This window comes from Panicum virgatum, chromosome 5K (assembly GCF_016808335.1).
Source record: "Panicum virgatum strain AP13 chromosome 5K, P.virgatum_v5, whole genome shotgun sequence".
Lineage (NCBI taxonomy): Eukaryota > Viridiplantae > Streptophyta > Magnoliopsida > Poales > Poaceae > Panicum > Panicum virgatum.
Genome location: NC_053140.1, coordinates 43747643 through 43773930, shown reverse-complemented (window position 1 = coordinate 43773930; position 26288 = coordinate 43747643). Strand labels below are relative to the sequence as shown.

General features: G+C 49.5%; 3 protein-coding genes and 1 long non-coding RNA gene across 6 annotated transcripts; 2 read left to right on the top strand and 2 right to left on the bottom strand.

The window, feature by feature from the left end:
- Positions 1-1339: 1339 nt before the first annotated feature.
- LOC120710698 lies at positions 1340-2103 on the top strand. Its single transcript, XM_039996296.1, has one exon. The coding sequence runs from the start codon at positions 1518-1520 to the stop codon at positions 1998-2000; it is 483 nt and encodes a 160-aa protein (XP_039852230.1). The 5' UTR covers positions 1340-1517; the 3' UTR covers positions 2001-2103.
- A 2104-nt stretch (positions 2104-4207) lies between these two features.
- On the bottom strand, positions 4208-6270 carry LOC120710697 (aldehyde oxidase GLOX-like). The gene is made up of 3 exons (XM_039996294.1): positions 5737-6270; positions 5471-5631; positions 4208-5381 (listed from the first exon to the last, which is right to left on the bottom strand). Exons 1-3 carry the CDS (start codon positions 6268-6270, stop codon positions 4208-4210), a joined length of 1869 nt encoding a protein of 622 aa, XP_039852228.1.
- Positions 6271-18528: 12258 nt separating this feature from the next.
- Positions 18529-19598, top strand: LOC120710696. The gene is made up of 2 exons (XR_005689985.1): positions 18529-18655; positions 19398-19598. It is a non-coding gene; the product is annotated as an uncharacterized LOC120710696 (long non-coding RNA).
- Positions 19599-20566: 968 nt separating this feature from the next.
- LOC120707600 (protein SPEAR3-like) lies at positions 20567-23173 on the bottom strand. 3 transcript variants are annotated; one of them, XM_039992528.1, is made up of 5 exons: positions 22279-23173; positions 22073-22177; positions 21401-21462; positions 21176-21257; positions 20567-21047 (listed from the first exon to the last, which is right to left on the bottom strand). In XM_039992528.1, the coding sequence occupies exons 1-5, from the start codon at positions 22519-22521 to the stop codon at positions 20943-20945; spliced, it is 597 nt and encodes a 198-aa protein (XP_039848462.1). In that variant the 5' UTR covers positions 22522-23173; the 3' UTR covers positions 20567-20942. The 3 variants fall into 3 exon arrangements, with proteins under 3 accessions (XP_039848462.1, XP_039848463.1, XP_039848464.1); XM_039992529.1 differs by having other exon boundaries at positions 22073-22174; positions 22279-23017; XM_039992530.1 differs by lacking the exon at positions 22073-22177 and having other exon boundaries at positions 22279-23170.
- Between the last annotated feature and the right edge of the window lie 3115 nt (positions 23174-26288).

Sequence of the window (26288 nt, the reverse complement as noted above, 5' to 3'; positions counted from 1 at the left end):
ATACGACTCTTATAAACTGTGAGAGAATGAGAGAAAGAAGAAGAAGAATCAAACATTAATATTGGCATATTGCAATCAACATATACAGCCAACTTATTATACAGACTGACTATTAAATTAGCTTAATATAATATAGCAATAATCTACAGCCAGCAGAAGATTAAATTGTTAGTTTTGCTCTTAGTTGGCCTTATATATAATAAAACAGGACAGGCACCCCGAGTAGCACACTGTAAACGGTGGACCGCACGCAACGTGCAGGCTGCATGGTCATAGCGGTAGAAGAGCACAGCGCGCGTCACGCTTCCTCCAGCTCGAAGAGAGACCGAAGCTGCATGGTCATGGCAATGGTCGGCAACTCTGCCTCTACGCGACCAGGCGCTCTCGGCAAGCGTGGCTCCGGCCGGGCTCGGTCCAAATCCCCCTGCTGCCCGCCTGCCCTGGCTCTGGCCACCCGCCCCAAGGCCACGCGGTCGCGGTAGCGCTGCGCACGCGCACGCGCGCGCGCACTACGCCGCGGTCGCGTGCACGCGCGGCCCCGAATTCCGGGTCCTCGCGCGGCCGACGCGCAGAGTGCAGCGAGCGCTTTGGTAAACACGAGCCGCGCTGTGCTTTTCGCCGTCCCGGCCCCGCGCACGCCCCTCCCACTAATCATCATCATTACGCGGATGACTTGTGCTGGATTACTTACCCGCCGAGGAAAAAAAAAGGAAGCTTTCGAGTTTTAACCACGTCGCCCAATAGCCCGAGACAGAGGACAATCTCGGGCTCGACCATTGCTGCATAAGCATATAATCTGTCAGGCTGTCAGGCCGGTTGCAAATGCTTGTGGACACAGGACGGCATTAGCAGCACCGAGTTCCTCCTCCACCACCAACGAGATGCACGGGCGTGTCTGTTTGCCTTGCTGGTTAGGCGAAACCCAATCCTATCAAACACCCCGCCGAACGCTTTTGTTGCTAACACCCTTTCGACAGTGTGCTTGTCCGGGTATTTGTGGTAGGGCCTGGTACTAGTTTTCGTGCTCCGGGTGTCCTGATCAAGCGGAAAGCCCCTTGACGGGGGGCATGTTTGCCGGAAGCTACGAGCAGTAGCATATACTCCTGACAACTTTTTTTTTTTGCCGGGCCATCCGAAAGCACTCTGCCGGATTGGACATTAACCTCAGCGTCGCAGGAGTCCGAAGCTGCCACGCCGATCGAACGGCGGTTTTCTCTAATGCCGCCGCAAATGCTTGTTTAATTAGGAGCAGGTCAAATCATCACCGGCTCGGGGCTAGCTACCTCTATTTATAGGGCCGTCTTAGCTTCGCATAACACTACACAGAGGCAAGAAGCGCTGCACTGCAACTGCAACATTTACAAACAAAGAGTACTCGACGCTGATAGATAGGTGATCAGTTATCCTATCCATTAGTATTTTCCCCATCATGATTCTGCCTTCTTGTATTCTACCAGTACTAAGCTGACAGATCAGCTGCCTACTATAGTATACAGATACAGAGTCTGTCGAAGGAAATGGAGTCTGCCGTGCAGCCACGGCCGCGGTACGTCGTCTTCGACCTCTCGCCCGGCGCGGGCCTCCGGTGCTTCACCGCTCCCGCTCCGGTCGTGGAGCACGCCGGAGTCCCGCTCCGCACCGTGGCGTTGGGCCTCGAGGCGCTTCGCCGGACACGGCTTTCCCGCGCCGACGACCTCGCCGCCGCTCACCGGCAGGCGCAACAAGTGGTTCGCATCAGCAGTGACCCCAACGACACCGTGTCCGACGCGGGCACGTCGGGTGTTCACCAGCCCGCTGAGGAGTCCGAGGACGACGAGGCGGGGAGCTGCGACGATGAGGGTTTCTTCGAAGAGGGCTTTGCGAGGAAGGTTGACGCGTTGGCTGCGCTGGTGGGGATGAAGGGCGCCTACGAGCCCGCGGCTGTGCTGGGTGAAGTTGTCAGGCTGCTCGAGGCGGCCGGTAGGAACGAGTGTTCTGTACGTGCAACGACGGCTGTTTGATGTACGACAAAGTCTATATTACCCCCCACCTATGGTGGATGAACTATATAATCCCCCAACATAAAAAACGACCTATATCATCTTCTTAATTTTTCAAAATCGGTCAAATTACCTCTTAAAACAGTTTTGAAAAATTATAACAAATCACAAAAAATCATAAAATAAAAAATTCAATTGTGTTGGACTCCAAATGAGTAGATCTACGCTGTGAACATATAATATGGTATGCTTTAGTACATTTTTTACAACTACGAAGAAAAAACATAAATCTAAAGCTACAGCAAAAAAAATATACTAAAGCATACCATATTATATATTCACTGTGTAGATCTACTCATTTGGAGTCTAACACAATTGGATTTTACATTTTATAATTTTTCTGTGATTTACTATGATTTTTCAAAACTGCTTTAGGGGGTAATTTGATCGGTTTGGAAAGTTCAGGGGGTGATATAGACCGTTTTATAGGTTGGGGGTTATGTAGTCCATCTCCCATAGGTGGGGGGTGATATAGACTTTTTTTTGATCCATATCGGACAGTGCGTATGCACAGTGCGCAATACCATTGTTTTTTTTCTTAGCTATTGCTTCTCGACATTGATAATATAATTTGTCCTTTGGAGTGCAGTGTCTGCTAAAGTTGTTTTGTGCTTTCTACTTATCTGTTACAAATTATAGTTCGTTTAATTTCTTTAATCCTAAATTTGATCACCCGTCTTATTAAAAAAAATTGTGAAAACATAGTCAAATTCAAGTTATTCTTGATGAACTTTTATTAGTAAAGCAAACCACAACAAAAAAGTGATATTTTGTACAAAATTTTAAATAAGACGAGTGGTCAAACATAAAATTAAAATAATCAAATGAATTATAGTTTGGAATGGAGGGAGTATTTCTTATATTTTCTATAACATAGTTATTAAATTTCTTATCCTTTATCCCCACCCCACCCCACACACACACACTTCCTGTCTCCCAAAAAAGGTGTAGTTGGTTGCTTTAGTTATTAATAGAGCATGGTTCTAAATAGCGGGCTAAGGGGTTTAGCGGTTGGACTTAAAAAACGGCTAATAGTGGGATATAGCGGCTAAATTACAAATGAGTTCAAATAGCGGTACCATGCCTCAAATAGCAATAGCGGACTATAGCAGAAGCTATATATATAGCGGGAGATTAAAAACCTTGATTAAGAGTTTAACACTAAGCTAGCCAAAATAATATAGGCAAGTTTCTCTAATATGCATGCAAAGAATTAACTAACAAGGATAAAACGAGAACCGAACTTCCGGGAGGTGGTCATGACTCATGAGCTGGATAACTTGAAACCACATGCAGCTATTGTTTTTTTTTTCTTTTTTGCTTCCAAATGCTGTTTTTTTGGAAATTTGTTCTAAACACAAGTCACCAGTGATATGATCATTTTTGTAGGGAAATCTCTCGCGCGTGTGAATCTACTCCCTCCATCCTAAAGTACAAAGCATTTTGGTTTGTTTAAGTCAAACTGTTATAAGTTTGATCCGGCCCAAGTCTATAGAAAATATTAATAATATTTTAAATATCAAATGAGAAAATTAGATGCACTATAATTTTTTTCATAATTTACTTATCTGATGTGTTATATATTAATATTTTTCTTTATAAATTTTGTCAAATTTATACTATTTTAACTTAGGACAAACCTAAATATCTTATATTTTGGGACCGAGGGAGTATAAGTATAACGTTCAGGTACGAGGAGCTAGTACTGTGGATGATGACCTTTTATGTAGGTAGAAGATATATAACATCGCAGTCGTGATAATCGTGATAATTCGGTCCAAAAAATACAGAATTGCTATGAATTGAGATCTTGCTTATCCATCATAAGAAAAAAGTGATTTTATAATGTATACCAACAGCAGATACATTTCTACTGTCTACTAGTACATCCATGTTTTTCCAATGTTATTGCGAACTAACGCTACTAATAACCGGGCATTGCCACACTTGGATCGGCTAACGAATTTGAGTCGATCCATATCCTATACTTGCCCCTAGACATTGGGGAGAACCTTACCAAATTTGATGAAGAAAACAAAAACCAAAATCGATGCTCAGGCATGCCTGCCTGCCTGCCTGTGCGCCATTGCCAAACCCCTCGTATGCGTGGTGGTGCGGCTACGTACTCCGGGGCACACGTTTTTTTTTCCCCAGATCGAGTCGCCTTGTCACTTGTGTACCTTCACCCAAGCGGCCTTGCTCGGCACCCCCCTCGCCATGACGTACAGCAGGTAGTAGCCGGGCGGCGCGAGCTCCGGCTTCGCCGGGGCGTCGACGGTGATCTCGTACATGTGCGGCCCGCGGGGCATGAACGAGGAGACGGCCAGCACCAGCAGCCGCTGGTTCATGGAGTAGCCGTGCGTCGTGAACGGGGGCGCGTACATGGTGACCTTGAGGTCGGCCTCGGTGACGTGCATCATGGGCGGCATGGAGATCTGGAAGCTGAACCTGGCCCCGTACGCCATCCCGCCGGCGGGGACGGTCGCCATCTCGATGACCGGCCGGCTGGCGGCGCGCTCCTGCGAGAGGTAGGGCGGCGTGAAGCGCTCGACGCGCACCTCGGTGGGGAAGTCGACGCCGGTGAAGTTGTAGGCGGAGTTGGTGTTGCTGCCGGCGACGAGCACGGTGGCGTCGGGCAGCAGCGCGCTGGAGGCGTGGTACATGCGCGCGATGGTGGTCGCGGCCAGCGCGCGGAAGCGCGAGCCCCGCGGCTGGCGCGGTGAGTAGAGCAGCGGGGTCAGCACCGGCTGCCGGCCGAAGCCCCAGCCGGAGCAGCCCTTGGCGGCGCCGTTGAGCATGAGCAGGTCGCCAGTGGGCAGGATGAGCAGGTCGCCCATGGTGCGGGCCACGGGCATCTGGTCGATCGCCCACCGGGCGCCGGGCTTGAGCGGGTTGATGCGCGCGCAGTCCCGGAGCGCGGCGTTGAAGACGTTGGTCTCGCCGAACTTGAAGGCGTTCTTGGGGGTGCCGCCGCAGACGATGACCTCGGGGCTGAGCACGTCGCCGCGGCGGAGGTCGAGGGGGAGGAGCGCGGACATGCCGGAGGCGGGGTAGTTCCTGCCCCCGCCGGGGAGGGCCGGGAGGTCGCGGACGACCTGGCCGCTCCGGTAGTCGAACACGACGGAGCGGTCGTTGGCGAAGATGAAGAGGGTGCCGTCGGTGAGGAGGTGGACGAACGGGTACAGGTTGTTCTCGACGTCGTCGGTGGTGTCGCGGAGCAGCTGCATGTTGTTGGCCATGGCGTTCTTCTGGCCCTCCGCCGGGACGAACTCGTAGCTGAACGCGCGCCGGCCGCCGAGCACGATGGAGCGGCCGTCCGGCAGGATCTGCTGCGTCCCGTACCTGCTCACGCACACATGCATGCAATGTCATCAAGGCATGTCGCTGCATGCTGTGAGTAATCGTGCCGTGCACAATAATATTTGCATCACCATCTTCCTTCAGCCAAGCTCGCCGGGAACTCCCTCCAGTCGCAGTTGCCGCACGGGCTGAGGTAGCGCACCACCTTCTCGCCTTCGAAGTAGCCGCCGGTCTGCACGAGGTTGCCCTCGGCGTCGAGCGCGCCGGACGAGCACCACACGTCCGTCAAGATCTGCAGCAGCAGGGTACGCGCCCAAGCCAATGGTCGTCACACACATTGTCCTTCTTGATTGGAACCAGATCGATGCACCGGATCGAGCAAGATAAGATAAGCAACCTTGAGGGCCCTGACCCCGCCGGTGTTGAAATCGAACTCGACGGCGTGCGCGGCGCAGTCCTCGGTGCCCTGCTCCCTGCTCCGGAGGTCGAGGCGGCAGTTCCCCTTGGGCAGCCGCAGCAGCGACGGGCCCGTGGTGACGGTGTCGAACATGATGGCCTTGTCGTTGCGCATGATCACCATGTGCATCGCCGACACCCCCGCGTTCCCGCTGATCATGGACCAGGCGCCGGGGTACCCGGCGGCGTTGTCCACGGGGAGCACGATGGTGTCCTTCGCCACCGCCGTGGGGGCCGACCGGGCGGGCACGTTCATGAGCCCGCTCCGGCTGACCGGCGCCCCGACGAGGCTCTGCTGGTCGCTGGCCCGGGGCATCACGTCCTCCTCCTGCCCCTGGTTGGCGCTGTGGAAGTAGTCGTGCTCGTTCCGGGGCCGGAAGATGTTGAGGAAGTCGCTCACGGTGTGCGCCTCGCCCGCGGCGGCGAGGGCCAGGAGCGCGGCGGCGAGGGCGGTGGCGCGGAGGAGGGGCCCCATGGTCGTCGTCGGAGATCCAGGGGATCGATCGAGAGGGTGCTCCGCGCGCTGCCCGCTCCGGGTCGGTCGTTTTCCCGGCCTCCTGTAAGCTGGGGGGGAGGAGGACGAGGGCCTCGCTCGTCGCAGGCTCGCCTTTTGTCCGCGGCGAGCTGCGAATTGTATGGTGGGCGTGTGCTTTGCTTGGGTACGGAGAAGCTTGAGTGACGGGCCGTTCAAATATAGCTAACGGCATTCTGTGGTTCGCGCGAACAGCAAGGCCGGAGGAGAGCTTTCTCGAGTCCACTCCCCCAAGTCCTGCACCGACTTGAAAATTGATGGACAGGGACAATGGGGAAGACGCTGCTGTTGTGAGCCGAAATCGGTTTGTTCATCTCGTGAAATCCAGCCTTTTTTGTTTTTTATTTTTTAACGAGGAACAATGGCAGGCAGTAACGCCGGCATGAACATGAACATGAACATGAACATGAACACTTCGTTCAGAAGTTAATGCATAAGTACGGTCGTATAGAGTAATTGCAAAAGGGACAGAAAGAACAGAGTCAGTAACAAGAGCCACACAATCACATTCGTGAAATCCAGCTGCGTCAAAAATATTCTCAAATCATCAACTAAAAGAAGATTAAAAAACGCGGCCGCGCTCGAGCCTATGTTTTTGAAAATCAATTTAGAAAACGACCAGTTATTATTGTGGAAGAAATTGAAGAATTACGCATGAACGGAACTTCCTGGGCCGGAGGATCTCTCCAAACGCCAAACTGGCCCAAACCATCTCCGAATCCCTAAGTCACGGGCCGATTTGGGCCCAGTAATGCGCGACGGCAGCCAGTCCCCCACCCAATCAGGCAATCTCCCTCTCCCATCCCCCGCCGTCCCGGCGTCTCCCAACCCGCGGCGGCGCGACGTGCGACCGTTCCGACGCCGACGAAGGCCATCAGTCCGCAGACCGAGGGAGACCGCGAGCCGCCCGTGGAGACGGGATCCCATGCTCAGCCCCATCCCACATCTCACCGCGATCACGGCGATGGACTCGCAACCGTCGCCAATTAATCTTGCGCGCGGGAGCCGGCCGGCCGGGGGCGGCGCGGCGGCGCCCGACGAACCGAGCACGTACGGTAAGCACGCTACCTATAGTATATATGCTGTTTCCAATTTCCATGGAACTATATAATATAATTATATAGTTAAATGCGTATATATCCACGAGACCAGCAAAGCTCCTATATCAGCTCATCAGATCGATCGTCGTCTATATATATAGCCTGTGTGTAACCTCCTTGTTCAGGGGCGAAAAGCTAATTAAGACCTGATTCATTTTCACTGTTCTAGTTTGGCTTAATTCACTGCATAAACAATTACAAATCTAGTCTTGAAGCATGATGCATGTCATCGCATGGCATGATGGGCCTGATTTACCCTGAATAAACTAACTCATCCTCTGGCCTCTGCGCCAAGAACATCTATCTGGTATATGTGTGGTCGTCGCGACTTTCTGTTAGCACGGCCCCTTAGTCTAATCCGGCCGGGCCGGCCGGCCTCGATCGAGTGGCCGTGGGCTTTTGCTCTGTCAAATCAGCAGCACACATCGATGTTGTTGGTTGACGCAGCATGCAGCAGCCAGCTCCTCTGAAATATATGCGAAAGATTGTGTAGCCTAATGATTATAAGAGTCTCAGTAGTATTTGAGGTTTTGAGTTCGACTCTCCATGTGAGTGAATATTTTGAGATTTAAAAACGCTGTGCAATGCGACATTTCCGTCGACAGCGAGACGTCTATGATGACTTCGTCAATCTCGAGAATTTGTCGGCTCAATCTTCGAAAATGCTCATAAGGATAGAGTTTGCGTACGCGTGTTCATAGGGTGTAAGTGTGCGTGCATTATGAGTGCCTAAGTTGTAGTGTGTAATCTCAAACAAAAAAAAAGCTCCTCTGAAACATATGGATCTGATCAGAATAGGCATGCGTACGTGTACAGTGACAGAGCTAGCTAGAACACGGCCAATGATCATAGTTGTTGATAAGGAGGCAGCAACCAGCAAGGCAACCAGCGAGCTTGAGCTAGATAAAGTGGTGCCCCTAGCTAGAGGGACCGTACCGGCCCTACTATACGTGAAAAATTAAGGAGGAAATTCGACTGATACACTTTTGGCCAACATTGGGTGTACCCCACGTAAGCTAGGCCTGTCTGCTGTTGGTCGATTGCATTTCATTTAACAAAACTAAAATGCGTGCCATTTCACTTTAGAGGACAGAACATATATAGGGTTACCTCTTCCTCGTGTCTCCTTTAGAACCCAATAATTACCACAACAAGCAACTTACTAATAACAATCCAAAATGGCTACTTGTAAAACAATGGGCGGTAGATCACATCTAGCTTAGTACATATAGTCTTGGTATCTTGATACACACCATCGTCCGTTATTAACTACTCCTTCCATCCCGAATTATTAGTTGTTTTTGCTTTTCTAGATATATCGATTTTGCTATGCATCTAAACATCATGATATATATCTAATGCATAGCGAAAACTATACACCTAGAAAAATCAAAACCATTAATAATTTGAAATGAAGGGAGCAGTATGCAGTCACGTACTAGGCATACAGCTAGTTGTACGGTTATGCAGTGCACACAAAGTACAAACACATCAAGTGGCATGACATGCATATCTCTCTCCAGTTGTATATATAGTACGATCAAGTAGCTAGCAACTGCATGCAATCAACTGCCCCAAGTGCTGCATGTTGGTACTGCAGTTTGTGCAAACCAATGGCCATGGATCATGGCTTTCTCATCACGCACATACTTTCTCCGTTCTAAATTGTAGGTCGTTTTGACAAATCTAGATATATAAATTTTGCTATGCACCTAGATAACACAATATGTCTAGATGCATGACAAAAATTGTGCATCTAGATTTGCCAAAACCACCTACAATTTGGAACGGAAGGAATACTACTTACTACTAATAATACTAAAAGGCCTTTGAGGAAGGTGATGATCGGCAGTTAAGCACGCCACTAGCCGCAAGTTGCTGCTGCCAGTAACGTGCGTCCATGCACAAACACATGCCTGATCAGCTCTTGCATACCCTGTGGGTGGTACGCGTATAGAATATACCACGCCATCACCTTCTCTACGGAGCAACTTCCATCAGGATCAAGAAGGCAGCCTCTTCTTTTTCCTCTCGAACTGAAAAGAGAGACTGCCTGCTGCGCATATAAAAATGCAGGCCGGGCGCGGCAGATGCATGCGATGATGAACTGAAAAGTACCGATTAGAAAAGTACGGTTCGGGATTTGGGGCAACTCACCGCCCGATCGAAGCCGATACGGCTTTGGGGGGACAGCGAGGCCTCATCATATGGTACAGCATGCATGATGAGTAGGATCTTTCCAGGAAGATTCGTACACGCGTAGATGGGGATTGGGAGGATCATCTGCTCCGATCGTGTCGATGATTAACAGTATAGTTTATGGATTAGGATGTCATGTAATGTCTCCCACACAGGTGCATGCGTGTGTACAGATATATAATTTGTGTGCGATAACCATCCCTTTATTATTATCAGATAACGAACAATAATCATCTTGTTGAAGAAACAAAAGTCGCGCGGTGTGCGTACATGCATGATTGTGTTCACAAAATTCAAATAAAGCATGCCTCTCACGCCTAATTCTTTGTGTTCACAGAAGATGCTGCGAAATTATGCAGTAACACACATACTACTATATATACACATATGCATTAGCTAGTGATGATATGGATGTGATCCGTTACAAAAAACAAGGGTAAGAGGTTATCATTACATCCTTTCTTTTTTTTCCAAGAACATGCAACAAAATCTCTCTGTCAAAGCTCGTGCATATCCAGTCTGAACATTGTGCTTTATATATGTGGCTGAAGGAAGTCTAAAGCTTTGAATTCGATGATGTTACCAGTATATAGTTGTGTGCCTATCTGAGTTTGAACCGTGATCTAATTCTAGTCTTTCAAGGGAGCCGTAATTCTAAAATTCTATACTTATTAGGAGCTAACCGGCATTAGTAATAAGCAGTACATATGTATGCAACAAATCTTCCTAATCCAATCCATGTAGACATATATAGTACATGATGTGCTCCTTGTTAGATAGTTACACATGCTCTAGCTTGTCTAGGTTCTACACTGGTAGGGGCTCTTGCTCCTGCTCAGTCAAGGTTGCCTCTTCAATGTTGAGCGGCAAACACTACTGTGTATAGTAGCAGCTGCAGTTGGCAGCATGGTAGCAGTAGTGACTAGTAGTAGCAGCAGTAGCTAGTAGTGGTAGAGACTGCATAACACTATAGCGCCTTACCTTGTAAATGCTCACCTTGACAACTTGTGTCTATAAAAGGAGAGAGCAGTTGCAGCTCAAAAAAAAGAGCAGCTCCACTTCACGTGCTCTTCCTGAGTCCTTCTTCTTCCTCTCATCTTCTTCCTCCACCTGCAAGCAAGAGGGTGTTGTGTGTGTGTGAGGGAGTGCCAACAAGTGGTATTCAGAGTTTGAGTGTTCGAGCTTGGTGGCCATGGCTTCCCTGGATCGTGAGCATGGGCGCGGGCGTTCTCAAGAGCGTGGCCGTGGGCGCCAGACGACGTACGTCGTGAAGAAGACGGTGCGGGACGTCGGCGGCGCACAGTACCCCATGCTCACTCGCACGAACTACGCCGAGTGGGTGGTGCTGATGAAGGTGATGCTCAAGGCGAGGCGCCTGTGGGCGGCAGTGACCGTGGGCACCGCTGATGAAGAAGACGACCAGTCGGCCATGGAGGCCATTCTCAAGTCGGTGCCGACCGAGTACGTCGTCCTGCTCGGCACCAAGGACTCCGCCAAGGAGGCGTGGGAGAGCCTGGAGACGATGCGGCTCGGCGGCGACCGCGTGCGCAAGGCGAAGGCGCAGCAGCTCCGGCGGGAGTACGGGGCTATCGCGTTCCGCGATGGCGAGGCCATCGAGGACTTCGTGCTGCGGCTCACATCTCTGATGAGCCAGCTAGCGCAGGTCAGCGTCGACATCGCCGAAGAGGAAGCGGTGGCGAAGTATCTCCGCGTCGTGCCACCGCGATTCGCGCAGATTGCTCTCTCGATCGAGACGCTGCTCGACATGAGCACGCTCTCGATCGAGGAAGTCATCAGGCGGCTCAAGGCGGTCGAGGACCGCGCGGAGGCCCCCGCCCGCACGACTGCCGGCGGCCAGCTACTGCTCACGGAGGAGCAGTGGGCAGCGCGCCTGCGCGAGAGGAAGCATGGGGAGGGCTCCTCTGTTTCGCGCAGCGGCGGCGGAGGCGGCGCGCGGCAGGCGGCGCGTCAAGCCACGGCGAAAGGCAGAGGGCGCCGGCAAGGACGGCGGAGATCGTGCCACCGACAAGGATCGTTGCCGCAATTGCGGCAAGATCGGGCACTGGGCCCGCGACTGCAAGGAGCCGCAGCGCCAGGAGCGGGCGCACCTCGCCCAGGATGACGAGGAAGAGCCTGCGCTGCTCATGGCACAGGTTTGCGCCATCAACACCGAGGCAGAGGACCGTGGCGGGCGCGTCGAGCTCGACGAGCCGCGTGCGCGGGTCAACCTCGGGCGGGCGGAGGAGGAGGCAGAGGAGCAGTGGTACCTCAACACCGGCGCGAGCAACCACATGACCGGGAACCGCGCGGCCTTCTCCGAGCTCGACACCGGAGTCGTCGGCACCATGAAGTTCGGGGACAACTCTGGCGTTGACATCCAGGGGCGCGGCACGGTCGTGTTCTAGTGCAAGAATGGCGAGCACAAGGCGCTGACGGATGTGTACTACATCCCGAAGCTCCGGAGCAATATCGTCAGCATTGGCCAGCTCGACGAGCGAGGCTGCTAGGCGCTGATCGACGGCGGCATGCTCCGGATCAGGGGCCGTGAGCGGAAGCTGCTCCCCAAGGTCGAGTGCGGCAGGAATCGCCCCTACACCTTGGCGCTGCGCATTGCGCGCCCGGTGTGCTTGGCGGCAAGGTGCGACGATGCGGCGTGGCGCTGGCACGCGCGCTTCGGCCATTTGAGCTTCGATGCTCTGGCCAGGATGGCGCGGCAAGGCATGGTGCGAGGGCTGCCACTGATCGAGCATGCCGGCGAGCTGTGCGACAGCTGCCTTGCCGGGAAGCAGAGGAGGCTGCCGTTCCCCAAGAAGGCGAGCTACCGCACTGGCGATACCCTCGAGCTCGTCCACGGCGACCTCTGTGGGCCAATCACGCCGGCAACGCATGGCGGGCGGCACTACTTCCTGCTCCTGGTGGACGATTGCAGCCGCTTCATGTGGCTGCACCTCCTGTCGAGCAAGGATGAGGCGCCGACGGCGATCAAGGAGTTCCAGACGCAGGTGGAGACGGAGACAGGGAAGAAGCTGCGCGTGCTGCGGATGGATCACGGTGGCGAGTTCACCTCGACCGAATTCGGCCTCTACTGTGCGGGACAGGGCTTGGAACGCCACCTCACGGCGCCGTACTCGCCTCAGCAGAATGGCGTCGTCGAGAGTAGGAACCAGATGGTGGTCGGCAAGGCGAGGAGCATGCTCAAGGCCAAGAGGATGCCGGCGGTGTTCTGGGGCGAGGCGGTGAGCACGGTAGTGTTCATCCTGAACTGCGCGCCCACCAAGAGCTTGGAGGGCACAACGCCATTCGAGGCCTGGCACGGGAGGAAGCCGGACGTGTCCTTCCTCAGGACATTTGGCTGTGTCGGGCACGTGAAGAAGACGAAGCCCAACCTCGCCAAGTTGGAAGACATGAGCACTCCCATGGTGTTACTTGGGTATGAGCGCGGGAGCAAGGCTTATAGGCTCTACGACCCGGCCAGCAGCAAGGTGGTCGTGTCCCGCGATGTCGTCTTCGACGAGGCGGCGTGCTGGGTCTGGGAGTCCGGCGATGGGGAAGCGACGCCAGGCGGCTTGAGCACCTCTTTCACCGTCGAGTACATGGTGTACTCCGGTGCGGGGGAGCTGGCTCATGACGAAGGGGAAGCAACACCCTCGAGCGAGTCGCAGGGGACACCCTCGAGTACAACACAGGGGGCACCCTCGAGCAAGTCACAGGGGACACCCTCGAGAGCGGCACAGGGGCACCCTCGAGCTAGTCACAGGGGACACCCTCGAGTGTGACACAGGGGGCACCCTCGAGCGAGTCGCAGGGGGCACCCTCGAGTGCGACACAGGGGGCACCCTCGAGCGAGGCGCATGGGACACCCTCGAGAGCGGGACAGGGGACTCTGATCTCCGCCGCAACGAGCACTGTTTCGTCAATTCGCTTCATCACGCCTCCGCCGAGCGCCTCCCCGAACATCGACGCCGATTACTCCGGCGAGCCACTCCGATTCCGTCTAGTGGATGACATCGTTGGCATGGGGAGTCCGCCCGGGCAGGCGGCCCATGTGCTGGATGACCTCGAGCTGCATCTGGGCAGCGCAGAGGAGCCACCAAACTTCGCCACAGCAGAACAGGAGGCACGCTGGCGCGCGGCGATGCTGGAGGAGATGGCGACAGTGGAGGAGAACCGCACGTGGGAGCTGGTGGATCCGCCGGCCGGTTGTCGGCCAATTGGGCTCAAGTGGGTGTTCAAGGTGAAACGGAACGAGTGCGGCGAGGTGGTGCGGCACAAGGCGCGGCTCGTCGCCAATGGATTCGTGCAGCGCGAGGGCATCGACTTCGAGGAAGTCTTAGCGCCGGTGGCGCGCATGGAGTCCTTGCGCTTGCTGTTGGTGCTGCTGGCGGTGAGGTGCTGGAAGGTCCATCACCTGGACATGAAAATCGGCATTCCTCAACGGAGAGCTCGCCAAGGAGGTGTACGTGCAGCAGCCGCCGGGATTTGTCATCGCCGGCGAGGAGCACAGGGTGCTCCGCCTGCGCAAGGCCCTGTACGGGCTGCATCAGGCACCGCGTGCGTGGAACATCAAGCTCGACGCCAGCCTCGCGTCGCTCGGCTTCACCAAGTGCGCCACCGAGCACGCCCTCTACACACGGCGGTCGAAGGGAGGCCTGGTGATCGTCGGCGTGTACGTCAACGACCTCATCGTCACCGGAGCTGAGCAGCGGGACATCGACGCGTTCAAGGAGAAGATGAAGTCAATGTTCCGTATGTCAGACCTCGGTCTGCTCACCTACTACCTCAGCATTGACGTGGAGCAGACCGGGAATGCCATCACGCTCCGCCAGAGCGCCTACGCGAGGAAGCTGCTGGAGCGGAGCGGATTGGGCGAGTGCAGGGCGTGCCAGACGCCCATGGAGGAGAAAGTGAAGCTGTCAAAGGATAGTACTGCCCCCTTGGTGGACGCCACGAGCTACCGGAGCATCGTCGGCGCACTGCGTTACCTCACGCACACGCGGCCGGACATTGGGTTCGCCGTGGGGTACGTGAGCCGGTTCATGGCGGAGCCGCGGGAGGATCACCTCGCCGCGGTCAAGCATCTGCTCCTCTATGTGGCAGGGACGCGACTACGGGCTCGTCTACCCAAGGAGGAGCAGAGGAGAGCTAGAGCTGATTGGGTTCAGCGACAGCGATATGGCGGGCGACGTTGATGGACGAAGGAGCACGACTGGTGTGCTCTTCTTCCTTGGAGCGTGCCTGATCTCCTGGCAATCGATGAAACAGAAGGTCGTCGCGCTAAGCACTTGCGAGGCAGAGTACATTGCGGTGGCGGCGGCATGTTGCCAGGGAGTTTGGCTGGGGCGGCTGCTGGCAGAGCTCACCGGAGAAGAAGCTCGGGCACCCGTCCTGATGGTGGACATCCAGTCCGTCATCGCCTTAGCGAAGAACCCCGTCCACCACGACCGGAGCAAGCACATCGACACCAAATATCACTTCATCCGTGATTGCGTCGACAGTGGACAGATCAAGCTCGAGTATGTCGAGACAGCTCGACAGCTTGGGGACATCCTCACCAAGCCACTTGGGCGCGTTCGACTCACAGAGTTGAGGACCAAGATTGGAATTGAGGAGATCAAGCAAGATCAGTGCAATTAGGGGAAGAATTGTTAGATAATTACCCATGCTCTGGCTTGTCTAGGTTCTACACTGGTAGGGGCTCTTGCTCCTGCTCAGTCAAGACTGCCTCTTCAATATTGGGCGACAAATACTATTGTGTATAGTAGTAGCTGCAGTTGGCAGCATGGTAGCAGTATTGACTAGTAGTAGCAGCAGTAGCTAGTAGTGGTAGAGACTGCATAACACTATAGCGCCTTACCTTGTAAATGCTCACCTTGACTACTTGTGTCTATAAAGGAGAGAGCAGCTGCAGCTCACAAAAAAAAAGCAGCTCCACTTCGTGTGCTCTTCCTGAGTCCTTCTTCTTCCTATCATCTTCTTCCTCCACCTGCAAGCAAGAGGGTGTTGTGTGTGTGAGGGAGTGCCAACACTCGTGTGGAGGCATTTCAATGGTACATAAATAAAAAAAATGCACTAACAAAGAGAGCTATTCAGATCACACATATATACGACACCATGTGGTGTACAATTATGATATAATCCAATCCATGTTCTTTATTGATCGATGTCAAAATTTAAACACTTATAGTTCCATTACAATGCAGCTAGTTTAATATTGGTAGATAAACGCGGACATGCTGATAATATAGAATTTGAGCATGGGGAAATCATACCTTAAGCTTATTGCAGAGCGGATGAGCTAGCCGATATGATCAACATTATTCCAGCATGCTGACAACAATGCTTCTTGCATGTATCTACAAGTTCTAAAACCACATATAACTGAGAACCTACACTACAAGAAATGTGGTGATCTATGACGAAAATTTTATGACATTTTAATGGAGCACAATTGCACACAATCTATAACGAATTTGAAGGTATGGACCCTAGGCCCAGAACTTTATGACGTTTTATTGAATTCGTTATAATTGAGCTCACAAAATATGACATTTTATTGAATTCGTCATAACGGAGCCCACAAAACATGACGTTTTAACATTAATGTCATAAAAATCATCATAGCTATTTTAACTATATGTTTTGATATTTTCATTTTTAATACAAGTTTTTTTCTCTTATTTGATGCTTACGTGGCAGTCTAGTCAGCGCACACGTGGTCTGCTGAGCGGGGCCCACTTGTGCAGTGCCAGTAAAATCAAAAAAATCCGCCTTGTGCAGGGACTGGGAGTCGATCCCGCGACAAATGAGGTATGCTCTCATTCATGGGATGCTAGGCGTTATTTTTTTAGTTAGTATGGCTTAAATAGGAAAAAACGTAGCGCAAGGAGTGGAGGGGTTCGAACTGGTCATCAGAACAAGAGGCACCCACATTTCCATCACCACACAACAATGTTTGCTTGTATAAGTCAGGTATTAAATCTTTTATACATATGTATCACATGCTTTAATTCGAACAAAAAAGGAGGCACGATTGGGGATTCGAACCGCGGTCACAAGGACCAGAACCGAGCGCCGTACCAGTGCGCCAAACCTTGGATTGTGAGGGCCACGGGCAATAAATATTTTTATATACCATTGTTCCTGAGTTAGGTGTTTGCTCATATTTTGGCCCCGATCTAACTGGCCTTGGGCATGCCTGACCAGCGGTCCAGGGTGACACGTGGGGCGTCGAGCATGCTGGATAGTGGATAGTCCATATTTCCCTTTTTAATTCATACTACAAATTTGAAACTGGTATTTCTCTATCATAGTAACTTCAAATTTGTTGATTCTTTTTCCTGATTTTTTTGTAAAATCACGATCTTTCATTTAATATAATTTGTTTTTGTGTTAATTGCTATTTTATGAATCATATTCACATGGCATCATTTCTCCCACCAAAGAAGAGAATAGAAAATTTATTTTAACATAACAATCAATAATATAACTTCATATTTGCTAAAGTTATGGTAACCACAAGGTTATATCCATATTTGAAGTTCATACGAGTTCGAAAATGTTATATGGTAGTTCAATCTCAAAGTTTGAGTTGAGTTGTAAGAAACTATATGAAAGATGTATCCATTTGTGAACAACGTATGTTTTCACTTTATCAAAATCATTTAATATTTTTTTGGGAAGCTTATGAACCAAAAACAAGTTGCCACACCAATTTGTAGATTTTTTGGATCACAGTTAGATATTATGATGATTATTATATGGTACTTTGGAAAAAGAATTTTGAATTGTCCCTAGAAGGCCATGAAATTTTTTCACCTATCTCTTGGACATGGTCTGCAATGAAACATAGAAGTCTAAATATAGTTTTTGTACAATTTTTCATATCCTATTAGATTTACATGTAGTTAATTTGGAACTAATTTTGATAACCGTCCAGAAATTCATTTAACATATAGAAAATAATAAATCAGTTCCAAAATTTTTGAAACTTCTATAGAATACCCTATATGTAGTCTATTACATATAAAAAATATATTTACGTATATAAATAATTATTTTTATATATTATTTCACAGAAGTGCAATAAAGTAAAAAACAAAAATATAGACGTTAAATGGGCCAAAAAGTTAGCTTGGGCCGTTTTCCATCAGAATCCAGCTTCTTACGTCCGTTCATCTCCAATCCAACGATTCGGATTGATGCGCAGATGCTTAAATAGGCTGGCAAACCCTAGCTCCCTGCCTCCACCGCTCCAGTCTACGCCTCCTTCTTTGCCTCCACCTCCCCTTCTCGCATCTCCGCCGCCACAGTTCCCCACTTCCCATCTCCTCCTCACCACCGGCGGTTCCGTCTACACCGGTGAAGCCCGGATCTGTGGAGAGCACGCCACTGGAGGCCGCGTGCTCCTCCTGTCCCCTTCCTCCACTCCCTTCTTCCCCCGCTTCCCCTGCCCATCGGCACCAAGGTCGTGAGGTCGCACCTGCCGGCCGCCGCATTCGTCGGCTTCCGGTGGCCAGTGCCAGATCCGCCACCCCTTGTCCCGGATCCGTCGTCTACGGGCCCGGGGTGTCCTCCCTGTTGTCGGCGCTCCCCATGGGTGGGTCTCGTGGAGCTCCGACACAGGAGGCCTGAATCCTGGGCGGAGGCCCCCTTCCATGGCTGCGGTTCAGGGGCCCTCTCTTGCGTGACGACGATGCTGGTGCGCATCCCCCCTCCGATCCAGTCAGAGAATGGCAGGTTGTGCAGGTTCTTCCATCCTCCTCATCCTCTCCTTCTGTTTCCTCATCCCCTCCTCATCCTGTTGTTCAGATCTGCATTAGGCTAGTGCCAGACTGTTAGTAGCTTGTGTTTTTTTATTGGATAGCATGTTGCCTTGAATCTAATAACATGTCTTCATCTGTCGGCCTTGTCACTGATTTCAAGTCTAGTGCTCAGCCATGTTCTGCATTGTCTGAATGTGCTGCTCATTTTTGCAGGACAGTTAACTACCAGCATGTTGAGCCCCATTTTATGTTCTCCTACGACATTCTGTTAAGTATCTTTTACCTGCAAGCACCTCTTTGTGATAACTCACTATATCTAGTGCCAAATACAGATAGGTTGGGACTCAGTTATGAGAATGAGTCCTCATTCACCACTATACTGAATCCTTTTTTTCTCTTCAATGATACATTTGCCAATACATGATGCTGTAAGAAGTTTCTGAATATTTGAACCTTTCTTGTCCTTATCACATATGTCATGGAATGTGATAACTCCCAGTAGAGTGAAAAACCTAAAAATGAAAATATGTTTGGTCCTGTTTCATTGATTTATGATCTTTATTATTTATTACATGAATAATTTATTACTCCTGATGAAACTCTGCTGCTATGTTAAGCATGACAACCATTAACAGTTTGGAAAGATCTAATAGTGCCTTTGCTTTTTCCCCAATAGTTCTGTATGCCCAGTGTACTATTGGAAGTCCTAGAACTGAACCATTCGTCTAAATAATTTATACTATTACTGCTGCTATATTTCCTATCGAGCTGTACTTAGTTTCTAACATAGAAAACAAGTATACTATTACTGTTTATTGTCTCATTGCTTGTTGAACATGTTCAGATATATCACATCTAGTTAGAACTAATATGATAGCTTGGTGTGATTGTTTCTGCTTGAGCTCCGATGCTTTATAATCATCGACTAGTGCATACCTTTCATACAAAACACAATATACATATGATTTGTCTGAATTCATTCCATGGCAATGTGCTCTTTTCATGATAGGATGAAATGGAACAAGCAACAAGCCGTGTGAAGAGATTGGAAAAATTGAGGCAAATGCTAGAACCTTTTCTATTTTTGTTTTGATGTGTTGCTTTTGATACTAGATGACAACATGTAACTTGCTATTTTGATGTGCTTCTCAATGTAAATATGAGATATATTTGATTTTATGCTGTGGTAAATGGGCTGAATATTTTAGTATGTTTTCTGGTCTGAAATGACAATTCTAATAAAAGGGCTGAAAACTGGGCCAAAATTGATCTTTTATGGGCTGAAAAAATGGCTCAAGTTTTAAAATGGGCTGTGAATGCAATGTCATCGTGCACATCAGCCGCCACGTTAGCACCACTTTCCATGTCACCGGCCATGTCATCGACCACCTCAATTTACACGTCATCATTGCTATCCATGTCATCGCCAAGTCAACAATCATGTCATCCTCCATGTCATCAATGTGTGACATGGCAATAGAATCTGTGACGAAAATTATACTGTTCGTGACGTTAATTTTCGTCATAGAAAACGGGCTTGGGTTGGGCTTCAGGGGCCCCGGAGATATTCCATGACGGTTTTAAAACGTCATGGATCAAGCAATCTATGACGAAAATTTAAGAAACGTCACGATGTGTGATCTGTGACGCTCAATACATGACGTTATTTGAGATCGTCATAGATACTGTTTTATGACGGTTTTTCAGTGATCTGTGACGAAATTCAATCGTCATGGATCACCAGATTTTTTGTAGTGATATATTTGAAGTCCGAAAGTGTGACAATGTGATAACTTAGGGTCAGTATATAGGAAACCCTATGGAGTATCTTTATCTGTCGCCTAGGCAAAGAGTACCCACACTGAAGGCATGATCAATAGACAAATTACGGTATATAATTCTGTATGCCAAGGTAGATCAAGAAGCCTCCTTTTATTTGGTGCACATGGAAAGATGATTGAAGTACAAATATGAAGAAACTAGCTAGTAATAGAACGTCTGATCTAGAGAAGAAGCGAGCTGCATTAGAAGTAGTACAAAAGACAGCTGTGCAGTGTCTGAGATAATGCAGATAAAGTTATTTATTATTCTGTTCCATCTTGTGCTTGTGGATCAAAATATTCAGCTGGCATGCATGCAAGTGCATACACATATGAACATTCTCTCTGATCTCAGCAATGATGAAATTTGTGTTGCATAAATTAATAACCACCATGTACGAACTGTGTCAGTGTATGCTTGCAGTTGCAGGCAGGAGTCAACACATCTATGCTTCACAGTACAATAAGAATAAGAATAACTGCTAGATATGATCACCAGATCCCATGCCCATGCATGCACACACAGCATGCATGTCTTGGATTAAAAAAAAGGTGCATTACTATTCCTCTCTTCTGGTGGTAGGCATTACAGAAGACGGCAAGTCCTTTTGGTTTTGGCTAGTGGCACCAATTCAGAAACTTATTGCACCACAAAGTGAAAAGGCCCATCAAGACTATCTAATATAGCTATCACATCGCATCGAAGGAGAGGGGAAAGGAGGAAAATTTTAGGATCATAGCTTGAGCTCAAGGTCGACGTCTTGAGGATCATCAGAGTTCATACTTGTTGAATCAGCTGACCGACTTCTATCATGATGTCCCCTCAATCGAGTGGATTCCTACCAAAGTTTTGCATCCAAGCGTGTTAATCAGAAAACTGTATAAACAGTAATGGTAGGATATAGCTTACATCCAGGGTGAACATCATCATATTCAAAGCTTTAGACTTATAATGGTCTACACGTACCTGTGGTTCAAAGAGTGGCAATGTGATGTTATTAGGATGTGCATAATGTGGGGCGCCATAGATTGCACTGCTGCTCGGTGATCTGATTGTTGATACATAATTGTAAATTCAGCAATGTTAGTTAGAGCTTGATCACAAGCTATTGTAAGCTAGTGAGACTTATCTCAAATTCAGCAAGAGATGAGCATGCAGGTGATAATATTTTATAAGGTCACACTACCATACCTTATTATGGGAGCTTGGAATTCACCATATCGCAGGTCTCCACCTCTCTCACCATATGCCGTCTACATGATGAAGTCAGAAATAATGTAAGAACGCTATCTTGGTGTTACAATAATTTATAGGCTACAAGTATAACGATGGAAAGGTGCACAAGAAGATGATATGCTCCTTTTTAGGAGTTGGATTGTCATGCACATTCAGAACCACACAGACAAAGAAAACACATTGTGTAGGTAGAGATCAAAGGTCTAACAAGAAAAAGCTAGGCGACAAATAATGAATTGCATGGAAAGAGGAAAAAATTAGAGCTATTGTGCCAACTTAGCTAGAAACGCATGCAACTCAAATGAAAACTGACAAAAGCATGGCTCTTCGGTGAATTTTCTGAGACAAACGAAAGACCAACCAATTCACTGTTGATCTCTGACAATACTGAAAACCCCCCTCTTGTGTGTTCGGGAAATTAAAAGGACCAATTGCTACTATCTTCACATGCATGTTTCCTATGTCAAATATAGACAACCACCGAATCATATGCATCAAAGGAAGTCCCATTTGGATTATATATATCCATCTTTCATGTTGGAAGCTAGATATGTATCTGAACTTTTGACAGACCAATTTCTTCCTAAAGAACTAATAATCGTTCCAGGGGAAGAGGTGTCCATGTACCGAAATGTTTGGATGGACTGGGAACGGCGATGAGACTGCGGTAGCATAGAAGGAGGAAGATGGCGACGACGACAGCGAGGACGTCGACGCCCGTGCATCCTCCTGCTAGATCGATCCATTCCCAAAAGCACAAGAAATTAGGACTCCTAATCATAAACTGCACAGAAGGGATCGAAGCGGTTCGCAAAGGCGACGCGATCACTTACCAAGTTGAGGCTGCCTGTTCTGTGGATCAAGCTGGGGGGCTGGCCGAGAGGATGGAAGTACTCGGCCATTTCGCTCTGTAACCTAATCTTCTCCAGCTGCGCGACGCCGAGCCCGCGCTGCGGCTGCTTGGGCTTGTCGGCGCCGCCGCCGCTGCCGCCGCCTCTCTTGCCCCTTCTGGAGCCAGACGACGATCTCCCGCTACTGCTCCACCCCATGCTGTCCCCAAAGTTGCTCCCACTCATATCCAAGAACGAAGAGACCTAGCTTAGGAGGAAGACTTGGAAGAACAAGATGAAGGAAGCTAGGTGGAGGAGAGGGAGAGGGCCGGAGGAGAGAGAGATCGATTGGATGATGCACGAGACCCTTTTAAAATGGAAGGGGAAGAGATCTCCTTGCAGGGCAAATATATCCCCCCTCTTATTAAAAGGGAGACTTGGCCTCCCAAGCTTTTCTTGCCTCAAGTTTTAAATTGCGTCTACCGGTCTGGCCTCTTTAGATTATAGTTAATACCATGTGCCACAAAACCCTATCGTTTGCAAGAAAAAATCTAGACAAAACTAAATAAAAAGGAGCAGCTCATTTTAATTTGGTTGTTGGTGATCTCCTAGGATCTTTGCCATCAAACCCCCTTGCTGGTTAGTTAGAGAAGTACTAGTTTACATGTAGATATATAGTCCCATTTACTTCCTGGCAATACCACTATATACCAGAGCATAAATATAGAACAAGAAGGTCTAATTAACTATCAAGGAGCTTCTTGATAAGTTTGCTAGCTGAGCTCTAACGACCCTAGTCATCAAAAGAAAATTTGGATTGTCTATTATCAATCAAGATTCAAGTTTTGCATATACTCAGATCAACTAGGTGGATAGCCCAAATTCCTTAGATCTCAAGACAGAGGTACTAAATTTTCTTCTGGGGAGATCGTTGGTACCGAGTTAATGGCATCATTATCATTTAAAGATCGAATTACTTTCCCTACTATGCTGATTGCTGACGTTTCAAAGATATACAGGAACACCATTAGAGAGAGAGAAAGAGAGAAAAGAGGAAAAGAATTATTAAAGGCAAGCAGCATGGGCCCTTTTTGTTCCCTCCAGCTGGGGTGCAAACTCTGGTGCTGGTGGATCCAATCCAAGAAATGAGAAGGATGGCTTAGGCGAATTTGAGACAGTGATCCTCCGCTTTGTCACATAGCGCCCAGGTCACTCTGCCCACGTTAGCGCTGTTGTAATTAAGCACCTAACATCTAGTTATTAAGACGGTAGCTTCAGAATAATAATAATAATAATACTGCGTGCTGCACGGCGCCCAGCGCTAGGACGACGAGTCGACGGCGCGCGACGACTTGGGGTTGGGGCGAGGCCACCCATCCAGCGCGGTAGAGAGGATAAGAGAGAGAGAGAGAGAGAGAGAGAGAGAGAGAGAGAGAGAGAGAGAGAGAGAGAGAGAGAGAGGAGATGGGGAACGTGTGCCACCCCACATGTAGATGTAGGCGCGCGTGCTTTTCGAGCTGGGAATCGATTCCGCGCGTCGTCTGAACGACTGAACCTGTAGAGCTCGAGCCTCACGCCCTCACCTGACCATCAGCGTAGGAACAAAGCCAACTTTAGAAGACGGGCCTTGCGCGCGCATATATAAACCGCAGATCGAACACTGGTACAATGTGCTAGTAGTACCGACTGGCACCACATGACCTAGCAGATCGTGATCGATCTTGGGCACGCGACGGCGATACACTTTGGAGATTCTTGACCTGCGATGTATGCATGGTGTGTGTGATTCCGCGTGCCCTTTGCTTGCAGATGGCGGGTTCGGGACCTGGAAATAAAATCCTGTGCGATTCTGGTAGCAGCAGCAGCTCGATCTGCTAGCTCAGCCTCCCAGGACCTGGACTGGAAATGCTCGTTGCGTTGCGTAATGCGTGCTGCCCGGCGCCCGCACCAACTCCCTGGGGGCCGCCGCGGCCAACCGCGGCGCGACGCGTGCCCGCCCCCGACACGGCGGGCGCGGAGCATAAAGAAACCCACCCACGGCCGCGGCGCGGGCCACCACGGACCGGACGCCGACGCCGGCTAGTTTATGCGCCTGCCGCAACGACGACGACGTACACGCCAGCCCGGGACAGCAGCATCAGGCGGATCTCGGCCCCGGCGCGTACAACTCAGAGGCGATCTACCCGGGGATCCGGGGCGCGATTTAGCCGGCGTCGGGGAGCGATCCGCTCCAGCAGAAGCTTCGCTGGGGCGCGGTGGGTGGGGGTGCGGGTGCGGGCGGATCCGCCCCCGGGGACATGCGGCGTGGGCGCAGAGATCGCGCGCAGCCGGCCGGGCAGCTCTTCTTCTTTTTCTGGCGGCTTGGCGAGCCGGGGAAGGGATCCTCGCCGATATTCGCTTCACGTGCGACCGGGACCACGGCTAGATATGCCGCCCGCTGGCACGGCCACGGCCACAGCGAGGGGAGGGGCCGGCTCGATTGCTCGCTGGTTGCATGCGGCCGTGCGCGGTTTGGCGCTGGCTGCCGCCTCGCTGTCAGCTTGGTGACCCACTGATCGTCGCCATCGCCATCGCACTTTCCGTAACTCTTTTAGGTTTGTCATTACTCCGACGAACGAGGTGTGACTCCGACACTGGCGTCGGCGAGGGCACTTGGCCAGGCTCGCACACCGGTGACCGTCGGCCCGCGAGATGCATCGGAATATATATATATATATATATATGTATATATATATATATATGTATATATATATATATATATGTATATATATATATGTATATATATATGTATATATATGTATATATATATATGTATATATATGTATGTATATATATATGTATATATATATATGTATATATATATGTATGTATATATATATATATGTATATATATATATATATATATATATATATATATATATATATATATATATATATATATATATATATATATATATATATATATATATATATATATGACTCCGACTCCGACACTAGCGTCGGCAAGGGCACTTGGCCAGGCTCGCACTTAGCACCGGTGACCGTCGGCCCGCGAGATGCTTTGGAATATATTTCAGTAAGAAGTGTTATAAGCGGCAAAGAGCCGGCCAAGTCCAATTTGAGAGAGAAAATATGAGAGAGAAGGAAGCGGCCGACTCGTCAGATGCTAGCAAAAAGCAGGCGCATAATTTTCTACCACCAGTTTCTACTCTCATTGCTTCATATTGCAATGAGTGCATTATAACTGATAGGACCCACAACCAAGAGTTGGAATTATTGACCTCGGTCAGATCTAATTGGGCCGAAAGGCCCAATCCTAATCCAATTATTAATTCCTGTTAGTTGCTTTTGATCGGGAGGCAAACTCAGCCCATTTAAGGGCCCGGCCCCAAGCCTACAGCACTATATAACAAAGAGAAAACCAGGGGTTTTCCCTAAGCGCGATTACTCGCGAACAGCACTATATAACAAAGAGAAAACCAGGGGTTTTCCCTAAGCGCGATTACTCGCGAATTAAGCCGTCGAGGTTAGCGTATCCCTAACCTAACCAATCTCTAAGGTGCTGGAAGATTTGGAAGCACGGTGTCCCTCGATCTACCTTACATCAACTCTACTGCTACGTCTACGGAGGCAATAATGGAATCGAAAAGCTCTGGTCAGTTTAATCTAAGTTTTCCACATTAACTTTAATTAGTGATCATGATTAGGCTAAGCTAAGATCCTGTCTATGGTTAATTAAATCTAGCAATAGGTATCAAGAGCCTTCTTAGATCTGTCATGGTCCTAATCAAGAGCCATTATGTTATAAGCTTTTGTTGATCTCTGTTTGGATCTCTTCATGCACGATCTACCTTCTTTTAAGTCATGTTCATGCCTCTATTGTTGTCGGTTTAAGTTGCAATGACTGTGCAGATTAGATCTTATGGCACAGTTAATTTTGATTTGAGTTTTAGATGCAATTAGTTCATGCAGAAAAGCTTTATGTATTAATCATGCATGATTAGATCTAAATC

Coding starts and splice junctions, on each gene's coding strand:
- LOC120707600 (XM_039992528.1), bottom strand. CDS start 22,521: ATGAGTGGGAGCAACTTTGGGGACAGCATGGGGTGGAGCAGTAGCGGG. Junction 22,178..22,278: donor GAACAGGCAGCCTCAACTTG/GTAAGTGATCGC, acceptor GGATCGATCTAG/CAGGAGGATGCACGGGCGTC. Junction 21,048..21,175: donor TGCCACTCTTTGAACCACAG/GTACGTGTAGAC, acceptor AAACTTTGGTAG/GAATCCACTCGATTGAGGGG.
- LOC120710698 (XM_039996296.1), top strand. CDS start 1,518: ATGGAGTCTGCCGTGCAGCCACGGCCGCGGTACGTCGTCTTCGACCTC.
- LOC120710697 (XM_039996294.1), bottom strand. CDS start 6,270: ATGGGGCCCCTCCTCCGCGCCACCGCCCTCGCCGCCGCGCTCCTGGCC. Junction 5,632..5,736: donor GCGGGGTCAGGGCCCTCAAG/GTTGCTTATCTT, acceptor CTGCTGCTGCAG/ATCTTGACGGACGTGTGGTG. Junction 5,382..5,470: donor AGCTTGGCTGAAGGAAGATG/GTGATGCAAATA, acceptor GTGCGTGAGCAG/GTACGGGACGCAGCAGATCC.